Source organism: Enhydra lutris, unplaced genomic scaffold, assembly GCF_002288905.1.
Source record: "Enhydra lutris kenyoni isolate GAN:26980312 unplaced genomic scaffold, ASM228890v2 scaffoldscaffold3, whole genome shotgun sequence".
Lineage (NCBI taxonomy): Eukaryota > Metazoa > Chordata > Mammalia > Carnivora > Mustelidae > Enhydra > Enhydra lutris.
Window position 1 is genome coordinate 4,283,996 of NW_019154087.1, and position 13,523 is coordinate 4,297,518.

The window sequence follows — 13,523 nt, forward strand, 5'->3', positions numbered from 1 at the left end:
AAAAAAGAAACATAAACAAAAAGAAATAAAGATTACCTTTATTTCATGTATTCAACAGGAAATAAAAATATCTATGGCTTATTTATAAACAGTTTTAAAATTATTTTATTAATAACAAATAGATTTAATACAACTTAGATATAGGGTAAATACAAGAAAGAGCAAAACCCTACTGAGTTTATAATTTCTTATCCATGAGTAGAAAGACATTTAGAATACTGATTCACTCCCAAAAACCTAATATTAACGTCTACTTAGGTCAGCTTTATCTAAGCAAAAAGAATTAACCAGCTTTCTACTTTAAAATAGTTCAATAACTGATTTTGTAAAATAAGTCAATTAAGTGAAAATTTTCGTTAAAAACTATCTTAACTTGCTTCATTTAGCTGACTAAATACAGGTCAACAGATTGCCTTCAACTTTTTCCCCATTACTGAGAAGTACATTATTTTTGGAAGTATTCTTTGTTAACTTTACAGAGTAGATTACAGTTTTTGTTTTGTTTTCTAAATTGACAAGGTACTGACATTGTTTAGTATTTCTGAATCCCAGCAATCAGCACAATGCTGAGTAAAAATTTAGTGAATATACGAGCACAGGTGTACACACACACACACACACACACACACACACACACAATTATATATTTGCAAGATCTCCCTCTTTCTTTGATGGAGAGAACTATAAAAGACATTAAGAGTGAACAGAATATATAGCTAAACAAGAAATATCTATGATACTATGAGATACATGGGGTAAAAATACAAAAAAAGCTTAAATACCTTTATCTTCTCTAGGAAAGTATAAAGAGAAATTTAAGTGGACAAACTGTATAATCAATAAGTAGAAGTTCCAAGATACAAAGATAATATAGATATATTTAATAATGGCATTTGAGAAACACATTTAAAATTACAGCCTCCATACAGAAAAGTAAGAAAAGAATTATAGAGCAACCAAAAGGACAATGGAGGGAAATACACAAAAGAATACAAAAGAAATACATGACATCAATGATAATATGGCCTACAGGTTAATAATCCTATAATGTTTCCAAATCAGAGACAGTTTTCAAAGATCGGTGGCAAATTATGAGAAAGGATACTAAATCATATACTTTGGTGTAACACTGGGTGACTAAAGATACCCCTGAAATATTTAGGTCAAATTCTAACTTTGAAGAAATAATCACCCATAAATGAGGAATGGCTTTGAGCTACTTTTCACTGGAAGGAAAAAAAAAAATCTTTAGAAATGTAAATACTCAAGTTGTTTCTTTATACTCAGAGATTTACCCAACTATTGAAGTGCAAAACTCCCTTAGAGATCAGTGAAATACACCTGACATCTCAGTAACACCAGTAAATCATTTACTCATCTTAAACACTGAAGAAAAAAATCTTAGTCTTAAAGAAATAAACATTCAGATTTTGTTACACCTCAAAAAAAGCCCTTTTCACAGTGCCTGGCATGTGGTGGGCACATAACACATGTGTTCTAATTTTTGTTACACATCAAAAGTCCTTTTCACAGTGCCAGACGTGGTAGGCACAAAATATACATACTTAAATTCTAAATTTTCACAAATGAGGACATCTGATTTAGTCACAAGTTAAAACTGTTCTTAGACAAAAACTTCTCTGAATCATTAATAAGACAGCTTTTTATTCTAGTACTTTGTGAAAACCTTAGTATCTGAATAAATTCATAAATCACCCTATTACCTATAGGGTATACTTTTTTAAACTTCTAATGGGCTACAAACTACTCATCTCTAAATCTGAATGCCAGATTCAGAAGCTAGAAATAATCAAGATCTTAAATTTTTAATATTCTGACACAAAAATGACAAATTATTAATATATTTTTCAGTTAAAATTATTTTAAAAATTCTATCATCCATAATATAGTTAAGCTTCTTACTTCAAAATACATTTAGCACACTTTTCCACAAATGAAGAAAGTTTTTCAGTAACTTCTCAAAGAAAAAATGTAAACCCTGAGCCTACCTATGAGAAACCTCAAGGAAAACAAAGTCAAAATCATGACTCCTCAAAGCAGGACTCTACTAATCAAAGAACAATAACAGTAAAGAGCCATTCTAAACCTAGTGCTCTACCATCTGCCAAAATCCTACTGCTAAAACAATAACAACAAAAAAGAGGAGTCATGCCCAATGCTGTGTCTGACATTTGTTCAGTGTCCTAGGGGACATTATCATGTCCTACCTTAGAAGCTCTGGATTCTACACTGCATGATCAGAAATTTTCTCAACACTGATGTAGCTCTGCTCCTCCCTCACTTGTATGAGCACACTGGAGGCCGATTATCCTGACATGGAGTTGCATATCCACTGTCAGGTATCAGAAGGGACCTGGCAGCAAGAGTTACAAAAAAGACAGGAATAGTGGTTTGAAGTTGATAGCCACATGCCAGGCACTTTCTGCCCATAAAAAGGCCCTTTTCTTCAGTGTTTGCGTCAACTGTAACAGAAGAAGCAAGAACAAAATAAACAAGTTGCCTCATATTGTATGTAAGCCAATCAAATCCACCATGAAGGCATCCCAGGAAGATGCCTGGATGATGCTGATGAGGAAACTATTTTCTAGTAACAGTAAATTTTCTTTCTTAAAGGAAGATGTTTTTAAGATGCTTCTACCCTTCCAAAAATAGCCTTCTCCTGTACATTGTAAGAACAAAAAATAATCAAATTTCAGCAAACTGGTTATGCAAATCACTTGGGGACATTTTTCTCACCAATAAATACATTACATAAATATGCGAAACATCCTATAGTACTAATATGTACTAGCGTTTTTCTTTCTTAAAGACAATAAAATATTCTAACTTCAGCTTCAGTATTCAGAAGGCAATTATGAGAACTAGAGTAAAAAGTCTGAACTAAAAAAGATGAGGTAGTTCCCCTTCAATATGTGTCACAAAGAATGAGAACTTAAAAGTTAAAAAAATAAACTTAGAATTCTGAAATCATTTGCTAAGAAAGTAAAAAAGTATCTACCACCATGTTTTGCTATTTATGTTCATTTGCAAATTTCAATATAAAAATATATTTGCAAATAATAAGCCAGGCTTTGTTCAACTTCATGTATATACACAGCAGTTTTATATTTATATTTAATCATGCATTATACCCTGACAATACTCTTTCAACTAATACCCTTTAAACAGAGAAATACCTGAACAGTAGACAAACCAGGAGTCTTATATAACACAATATAAGCCAAATATAAGTTTAAAAAAAAAAAAACTTCATGTTGTATTAACATTTTCTAGAAAAAAAATACCACTAAAATCTTCCAATTTTACTAATAAACAGCTTAGAAAACGTGTTATAATGTATTCACTATCAATAATGTTAAGGTTTGATGTAGGACATCTATGTCCGACTTACATTTGGCGTTTAATATATTCTTTAAGCAATGCTTCTTCCACAGGATACACCTGTACACCTGTACCATCATCGTAGTAATACATCATACTGGTATTAAGTTCTGTTTGAAATGGCTGATCAGTCCTTTCACCATGTTCTCGATAACCATATGAATAATCGAAGTTCACTTGATGTGAATAAAGAAAAAGAAATGTGATTACAAATTTTTCTTAAAGAGAAATAGTCACCATAAGGAACAACCCAAAGTGAAGTATTCCAAGGGATAACAAATATAAGACATCTTTATTATCAGACCAAAAAAAATTATTTAAAACACTGTATAGGATAGTGGGGGGAAAAGGGCTTGCACACTTTTTTTAAACTATCAAATTTTAAAAAATAAAAATTCATGTCCTACATCGAGGATTTCCTCTGCCTCGTCCTCTTCCCCGTCCTCGGCCTCTTCCTCGACCTCTAAAGGAACCTCGGATATTACCACCCTCACTTCTCACACTGGAAACTTCATCTTGATCGTCTCTCTTTTCTCTATCACGCCTCCAACCTTTTGAAAACAAAAATATTTTTATACATTCCAATTTGCAACAGTGAATAATGTGATTATTTTTATGAATGCATGGTAACTACCCCCTCCCCCACCTTCTTCTTCGGATAGTTAAAAATTTAGGAGATCTCAAAGGAATTTGTCAAAATGTCCCTGGCATAAAAGAGGGCCTACAGAAGTACTGACATATAAAGAAGACGTTCTAATAAGCAAAGTAACATACTAAAAAGATAAAGAGGTCCTTTGTTAAGATGGTACTACTGAGGGGCGCCTGGGTGGCTCAGTGGGTTAGAGCCTCTGCCTTAGGCTCGGTCGTGGTCTCAGGGTCCTGGGGTCAGATCCAGCATCGGGCTCTCTGCTCGGCAGGGAGCCTGCTTCCTCCTCTCTCTCTCTCTCTCTCTCTGCCTGCCTCTCTGCCTACTTGTGATCTTTGTCTGTCAAATAAATAAATAAAAATCTTAAAAAAAAAAAAAAAAGATGATACTACTGAAGATTCTGGAAGTTCCAAGATGACTGAGTTTGCATTATATAAAACTTAAAAACAACTTTTCACAAAATGTTTAAGGAAAGGTTGTCTCAATTTAAGTAAAGACATTCCTTTAAAGAAAAAAGGAAATGAAAACACAAGACAAACTAGAAGAGAGGCACCTGGGTGGCTCAGTGGATTAAGCATGTGCCTTCAGCTCAGGTCATGATCTCAGGGTCCTGGAATCGAGCACCACCATCCCCCACCCCCCAACCCCTGTGCTGGACTCCCTGATCAGTGGAGAGTTGGCCTCTCCCCCTTTTCCCATTTGTGATTTCTATTTCCCTCTCAAATAAATAAATAAAATCTTAAAAAAAAAATAAGAAACTGGAAGTTATCTGCAGTACAATATAGGAATTATACTCAGAATATAGAATGCATTAGTGCATATGCACTGTACACACACACAGTAACTCAATGGGAAAAATGGCTAAAAGACAGGTAGGCAAACAGGTGCAAAGAGACCATAAATATAGAAAGTGGCATTCAGCCTCACCAGTCATGAGAAACACAAATTAAGACAGAGTATTTGATCTACCAGAGGCTAACAAAATTTTAAGGCCTTAAAATTTCAAACATTGACCAAGACAGAAAAAAGAACACTATATACCATTAGTGAGAGCAAAGCCAGGCACATCCACTTTGAAAAACAATTCAGAATAATCAAGTAAATTCAAAGCTATCTATCTATCGATATCTATATCTATATCTATATCTATATCTATATACATATATCCTACAGATCAAGGTTTTTCAACCTTGGCACTACTGACATTTTGAGCCAGACAGTTCTCTAGTATAGGGGGCTGGGGGATGTTTAGTATCATCCATGATCTCAACCCACTAGATGCCAGTAGCAGGCACTAACCCCCCATACCCCGGTTGTGAAAACCAGTATTATCTCCAGACAAAGCCAAATTCCCCCTTAGGGGTAGGGGAAAATCACTTCCATTGAGAATCACTGACCTAAATGCTGCAATTCCTCCTTAATGCTTTTTTTTTTTTTTTTTTTGATGGAGAGAGAGATCACAAGTAGGCAGAGAGGCAGGCAGAGAGAGAGGAAGGGAAGCAGGCTCCCTGCTGAGCAGATAGCCCGATGCGGGGCTCGATCCCAGGACTCCGGGATCATGACCCGAGCCGAAGGCAGAGGCTTTAACCCACTGAGCCACCCAGGCGCCCCCTTAATGCTTATCTTAATATATTCTTTTTCAAACACATCTGCCTCAATCCACAGTAAGACTTACTATACATTACACCCTAGAATACACAAATTTTTTTTTATAATTTAAACACAATTGTTGGGACACATGGTGGCTCAGTCGGTTGGGTGTCTGCCTTCAGTTCAGGTCATGATCTCTGGGTCCTGGGATGAAGCCCCACATCTGGCTTTCTGATCAGCAGGGAGTCTGCTTCTCTCTCTCCCCCTCTGCCCCTGCCCACCACTCATTCTCTCAAATAAATACATAAAATCCTAAAAAAAAAACCACACACACACAAATTGTCATGAAAAATATATTTTGAGTGAAGCACTCTAGAGTCTATCCATTTTTCAAAAAACCTGATCATGACCCAGTACACCAATTTCATAACACACTCATGGGCTGCAGTCTGAATAAATTACCCCAAGAACCTCTTGTACATGTTTACAGGAAAACATGCATTAAAATGTACACGGTAGCACTTTAATATCAAAAAACTGAAACAATCCAAAGGTCTACCAACAGATTTTATCAAATAGTGAAATAACCTTCGACAAGGAAAAGGACTCACAGCAATATAACCTAAGAAAATCAGACTAAAGCAAAAAAAATTGGTTCTAAAGAATATGTTAATGGAGTCATACTGAATGTCAATATCATGTAAAAAATACTGAAAAAACAAACATTCAGGCCTTCTTTTCTGAGAAGGAATGGAATGAAACTGCCAGGGGCAAACAAGGAAGTTCAAAGGTAATGATAATATATGCATTTCTAAACTTGGTGCTGACTTCCCAGTGTTGCTTATATTGTTGTTCTTTAAAACCCTCATGTCTTCTTATGGGCCCAATATTTAGTAAGAAAAAAACATTAATTTTGAATATATATTACTTTTTTAACATTAAAGTGATATATTTGAGAATAAACAATACAAAGGCAAAAATGTCTTTTTGTAGACAAGTTTCATAATTTTAGAGTCATATTTTGAGGACAGCTGAGTAAATATAACTAGATTCCAGATGATATTAGGGAATTACTGTCGATTCCTAGATGTTGCATTTTTTTAGGACATCAGTGCTGAAGTGTCATGATTACCTATAAGTTAACTTTCAAATAATTCAATAGAAAGGTGAGTTAAATATAGGAAAATTACTAAATCTAGGCCCTGGTTAGACAGGTATTCACTGTACAATTCTTTCAACTTTTTGTGTGCTTAAGGTTTTTCATAATATAAGTGGAAAGTTTTAACTAGTAGTATAAGGTTTGTAAAATTTTCTTAAGCCTTCTCCACTCACAGAACCACATTTATGCTTTGGAAATTATCAGGCTAGAAAAAAAAAATTATCAGCCTTAAGATTTCAGCAGAGACCTATAAAACCAAATGCTCCTCTAATTGTTGTCTCATATCTCCTACTGTTCTATGCTTTCTGAAATGTGGGAAATCCTGTTGAAATAATGTATCTGGGAAATGATCTTTAAGTAACAACATTATATGTGAATGTATTTTATACATGTATAATTCATAGCTCAGAACTCAGTAGACTTTTTAAAAAAAGAGCCAGAAATCACCTGTAAGAGGATCCCAAATCTAAGCATCAAACTAAAAAATTACAATAATGGATTATAATCCCCCCCAAAAATTAGCCCTAAACCCACACGGATAATAACAGAAGTCATTCCTTATAGTGGAAGAATACAACTAATATATATAGAAGTAATAATATAGTAAGAAAAATCAGCATTTGCAATGATTATGGTAATAACTGAATCAGGCAAGAATCATCAATGCAAACTAAAGCTCATGTGAAAGTCTGATGAAAAACTGGTTATTTCCAAAATTTACATATTAATTATGAAGGAGAAAAAAAGAAACCTGGGGTGCCTGGGTGGCTCAGTCAGTTGAGGGCCTGCCTTGGGCTCAGGTCATGATCCCAGGGTCCTGGGATCCAGCCAAGCCTCACATCAGGCTCCCTGCTCACTCCCTGGTGAGTCTGCTTCTCCCTCTCCCTCTGCTACTATCACTCTATCAAGTAAATAAATAAAATCCTAAAAAAAAAAAAAAAGAAAGAAAGAAAGAAAAAGAAAAGAAACCTGGAGCACATCACCTTAATCAAGTGTTCAAAGTTAATTAATATCAACAATAAGAAGACAAACCAACATCATGTGTGTTTCCATGCACTGAGAAGAAAACCATTTAAGTTCTGCAGTATTCCTACCAAAGATTCATAACCCAAATCTAATCATGTGCAAACACCAGAAAACCCAAAGTGAGATATCTGCCACCTAAATGACCCAAAGTCTTCAGGTAAAAAAAAAAAAAAAAGTCATCAAAGACAAAAGCAGAACTGCTCTAGATTAATGGGGACCAAACAGAAAAGACAATTAAAAGCAATGCATGATCTCAGATTTAATCCTGGAAAGGAGGAAAAAAATTGAAAAGGACATTATGGGAAAATCTGCCTGTGGACAGTCATACCACATTACTGTTCTTATGATACATACTCTGAAGGTATTTAGTGTTAAACGGGGCACAATGTCTGCAACTTATTCTCAAATAGTTTATTCTAAACATAATTATTAAAATTATGAACATTAACACTAAGTTCTTAAGTGTCATTTTTCTCTTAGAATGTAACTTACTTCGGGTATCATTTCTCCTATTATTATGTGATGATTTATTTGCTTCAGGTTGACATCTTGAACTGTTCCGGGATCCTGGTCTTTCTTGACTGTCTGGTCTTACATCATCTAAGTGGAGTGGTACCCACTTGTGCTTATTGGCTTGAAGAAAACCAAATAAAACCATTTAATGACACTGTATAATTTTCATTAAAGCTCTGCAATTTTGAGAGGATGCTAGATTTTAATCAAATGTGAGACTTAGTTTGTCCTCAAAGTTTCTTGTAGAGAACTAATTTTCTTTTCACAGAGCTCCTTGATAAACTTACCTGTGCAAATATTTCTAAAATTCATGTGAAGAGCCAGCTGATGGAATATCATTGGTTTTCTTTACTTTCAAGAAAAATGTCCACTCTTTTAATTCTGATGAATAAGCAGTACATGAAATACACTGCTCCTAATAACTGACTCTCGCTTTAGAATGGGGTATCTAATAAGACATTATAAAGTACACACTGAAAGTTTGGCTAAGGATTCAAAACATTTTTGGTTTCAGGTTACTGTCCAAAATAGTCGTTTACCCAGCATTACTAATAATGAAATAGGTTTCTCAAAATTAGGGTATAAAATTTGTCTAACTGCATTTGATAAATCTCTTTATAGCGACTACACACTTTCTTGAGATGAGATACAAGCAATTTAACTTCTTTTGCTGACTAAATGATAGTGTAATTGTTATACTATAGTGAAATTCTGAAGATTACTTAATTTGTGGAATCCATAGGTAAAGTTTCAAAATATTTAGTCTTCTATTCAATATATATTTTTGATTAAAACAGCAAGACTCATGTGCAAAGGAAAAACTACTACGGTAATTGAGGGAAAGGGAATTACCAGTATGCAACTACAATACTGATTTCCTATAAATCCTGCAAACTACTCACAGACAAGGAAGAGAATATGAAAGAATCAAAAAACTCTTTAAATTTCATACTATAAATTCTATCAGGGAGATTCTCTGGTATAAACAAGCCTTTCCTTAAAGGCTTTGTTTTTGGTTTGTTTTTGTTTTTTTTTTTTTATTTAAAAAAAGGGTGCTCCAAGGAGAGTCAATTCATGACTCTTGTATGAGTTTATCTATAAAAACCTGGATTTTAGTGTTGTCTGATCACTTTTAATTATAGCAACTAACACAGAAGACAAATTTTAAAGCAGAATGACATACCTATCATCTGTATGAATTCTAGACAATCAAAAAAGACTTAATGTATCTAAGCAGCATAAAAAAGCTAAGTGACAAATATGTTTAAGGAATGGGGAAATTTTTGACTAACAACCACATGGTTGTCCTATTGCAAACCACTTTTGAGCAATTAGCCTTGGCTCATTGTATCAAGTGAGCCTAATATGCTTACCCTAAAGCTAAGGATTAGATATTTTTAAAAAATCATGTAAGTGCTCAATATACAGTATACTATTAGTTCCATTATTAAAGAAGTTGGCTGGAAATTACACCTCATTATAAAATGTCCCCTCCCATGTCACATCACTTCCATGAATTAAAATGCTTTAATGGCTTCCCACAGCACTCAAAATGCTAATTCCACACTACTGAAGCCCTGCACAACGTGAACTTGCTTACTTCTCCCACAGCATCTCTTGTCACTTCTCCCAATGCTCACCTTGTCTCAGCTACTGACCTTCCAACAGTTTAAAAGAACTTTTCTGCCTGAGGGTCCCTGAAAACACTTTAACCTAGGCTCAGAACACTGAATGTGTATATGCTCTTACAAAGCAGTTAAATCATAATCTGTCCCTAGAGACACATGAAAAGTTGTGTAAAATATATGGAAAAGGATACAAAGACTATTTTTTCTTCAATGGGTAATTTAATGGAGAAATGCTATGGAAAAAAAAAAAGTTGGCCCAAATTTTTCTCTTAGAAAATATTTACTCAGAACTCCCTGAAAGGGGCACCTGGGTGGCTCAGTCATTAAGTGTCTACCTTCAGCTTAGGTCATGATCCCAGCATCCTGGGATGGAGCCCTGCATTGGGCTCCCTGCTCAGCAGAACCTGTTTTTCCCTCTCCCTCTGCCTGCTGTTCCCTCTGCTGTGCTCTCTGTCAAATAAATAAATAAAATCTTTAAAAAGGAAAAAAAAAAAAGGTACTCCCTGAAAAACAGGGAGCAGTTCCACTGCAGATTTCAAAAATAATTATCACACTTTTCAAGAATATATTAAATTCAAGAATATATTTTTTAAAAAAAGAATTTATCCATGCCAAGCTCTATAACTTCATTATATACTACGTAGAGTATAAGTCAAAAGAAATAAAGAAAAACCTAATAGTTCAAGAATGTTACAAAACCAAATCAGCTACTACTGCAGCTAGAATCCTGAAGAAATCTAAAATACCTATTGGTGACTACTAGGAATCAACTAATTAAATATAATTCATTACTACGACTTTCTTCAAAAAATTAAAATCAAAACGAAGATATAGTTAAATTAACCTCTTTTCATTAATTACTTGACTGAGCCTCATCCTCAGTGACATTTTCACCAGGACCATCTAACCAAGACTTGGAAACAACCTACGTGTCCATTGGCAAATGAACGGATAAAGAAAATATGATGTATAAATATACAATGGAATATTATTGAGAAAGAAGGAAAGAAGGTCATGAGAAAGAAGGAAATCCTTCCATTTGCAACAACATGAATGGACCGTGCAGGCATTATGGTAAGTGAAATAAGCCAGAAAGATAAATACAGTATGATCTTAATTACATGTGGAATCTAAAATGGTTGAATTCACAGTAACTGAGAACAGACTGGTGGTTGTGGTGTGGGGAAATGAGTGAAAGTGGTCAAAAGGTACAAACTTCCAGTTATAAGACAAATAAGTTCTGGAGATGTAATATTACAGCATGGTGACTACAGTTATCAATACTGTACTATGTATCTGAAAGTTGCTAAGAGACTAGATCTTAAAAGTTCTCATCATAAGAAAATTGTGACTCAGGGAAAATAGATATTAACTAAAATTGTGGGAATCACTTCACAATATAACCACTGTGTTGTATACTTTAAGCTACACAATGTTATATATCAATTATATCAATAAAACTGCTGGAAAAATGAGGTTATAGATGAACTAACCTCTCTTTCGTTGATTACTTGACTGAGTCTCATCCTCACTGGCATTTTCACCAGGACCATCTAATTTTGTTTCCCGGCTTTCTTTGCTCTCACTGCTAATTCTCTTTTCAACCTTGTCTTCTCTTTCTTTTCTATTTTGTGGCTTCTTATTTCCTTGGCTGATGACACTCTGGCACTGCAAAAAGTTTTTCTGAATGAAACAATTTCCATGAACATTGATAGAGTATCTCAGAAACATCTTTTTGTTTCTTTCATAGTTTAAATTAAAAATCAGGGGTTGGAGAAGCACCTGGGTGGCTCAATCGATTAAGTACCTGTCTTCAACATGAGTCATGACCTCAGAGTCCTGGGATCAAGTCCCACATCGGCTCCTTGCTCAGCAGCGAGCCTGCTTCTCCCTCTGCCTGCCATTCCCCCTGCTTGTGTGCATGTGCTCTCGCTCTCCCTCTCCCTCTCCCTCTCTCTCTCTGATAAATAAATAAAAGCTTTAAAAAATCTGCCTTCAGGGGCACCTGGGTGGCTCAGTGGGTTAAAGCCTCTGCCTTCGGCTCAGGTCATGATCCCAGGATCCTGGGATCGAGTCCCACATCGGGCTCTCTGCTCAGCGGGGAGCTTGCTTCCCTCTCTCTCTCTGCCTGCCTCTCTGCCTACTTGTGATCTCTGTCAAATAAATAAATAAAATCTTTAAAAAAAAAAAATCTGCCTTCAGCTCAGGTCATGATCTGGGGGTCCTGGGATTGTGCCCCATGTCAAGTAAGTTCTCAGTGAGGAGTATGCTTCTCCCTTTACTTTCTGCCCCATCCCACTTGTGCCTCCCTGCCTCTCTCAAATAAATAAATAAAATCTTTAAAAATAAATTAAAAATCCATTCACTGAACACTTGATTTGATATGCTATTCATAAATGCATACATGTGTGTATATATAATTAGCACTTCAAAACATATTGAAAAGATTATGTATCAAAAAATGTAACAAATTCTGAAATAAAATGGGCTTCAAATTAGACTCATGTTAAAAATTAATCTCTTTTGGGGCACCTGGGTGGCTCAGACTGTTGAGTAGCAGACTCCTGATTTCAGCTCAGGTCATGATTTCAGGGTCCTGGGATGGACCCCTGCCTAGGGCTCTGAGCTCAGCAGAGTCTGCTTGAGATTCTCTTCCTCTCCCACTCCTGTGCATGGGGTTCTCTATCTCTCTCAAGTAAGTAAATCTTTAAAAAAAAAATGTTTTTAATCTCTTTAATTGTAGGCATTATATGAAGATAACAGCAGGTTAATCACCCCTTCCACATGTAAGATTACTTCTTGAGAATACAATGAGATGAAGACAACATGATGAATAAAATCAGGTTCTGAAAAGTGGGTTAGACTATAAAAAGGATAGCTCTTAAGTTTTCAGCACTTCTTTATTAATGTAATTCTCTAAATCTGAAATAAAATAAATTTTGCATGTTGAAATGAGACTATTTTCTCTTCATTAAGAAAAAGTCTTAAAACAATACTCACTCCAGTGTTCACTAATTCACTTGGTGTTGGCCAATTCGCCATATCGCTGAAATCACTAGCCTAAGAAGTAATAAATAAGTGTTATATCTGCAAATTAGAAATCTTAAATAGAAAAAATATTTTCTAAAAGTGAAAGCAATTTTAAAAATCACCTACATACAATTATATGTAGGTATTTGCCAAATTAACTCAAAAATCTCTGCAAACAACAGAACACTAAAATAATAATGCATGGGTCTTATGATCCACCTTCTGGAACTATTTAATGACACTAAATTGATTTACATAAGATAATAGAATAAATTAATACATGCAGGATTTGGACAAAGGCTACAGTTCTCTAGTATATTAACTTTAACCTAACATCAATGATACAACTAGAAGAAAAGTACACAATAATCTAACAGTTTCTAACACACCAATTTTCAAAATCAACATAGCTAAGAAGAATATAGCTTAAAAACACACCTTGTTGGATTTCTTTGTCTTGAGTTTTCCTGCTTTTATAATTTTGGGGGAACTGAGCTCTAAAAAACAAAACAGAACAAAAACAAAAAAC

General features: G+C 34.8%; 1 protein-coding gene across 2 annotated transcripts in view; it reads right to left on the reverse strand.

Annotated features, from left to right (window-relative positions):
- LOC111155028 (La ribonucleoprotein domain family member 1B) overlaps positions 1–13,523 on the reverse strand; it is a 131,905-nt gene that overhangs the window by 104,660 nt on the left and 13,722 nt on the right. For both annotated transcript variants that reach the window (XM_022515046.1, XM_022515053.1), the window contains exons 2-7: positions 13,433–13,491; positions 12,965–13,024; positions 11,458–11,632; positions 8,316–8,456; positions 3,810–3,953; positions 3,413–3,578 (exon numbers count right to left, since the gene is read on the reverse strand). In XM_022515046.1, the coding sequence (XP_022370754.1) occupies positions 3,413–3,578; positions 3,810–3,953; positions 8,316–8,456; positions 11,458–11,632; positions 12,965–13,024; positions 13,433–13,491 (745 nt within the window). The remainder of the gene's footprint in view (positions 1–3,412; positions 3,579–3,809; positions 3,954–8,315; positions 8,457–11,457; positions 11,633–12,964; positions 13,025–13,432; positions 13,492–13,523) is intronic.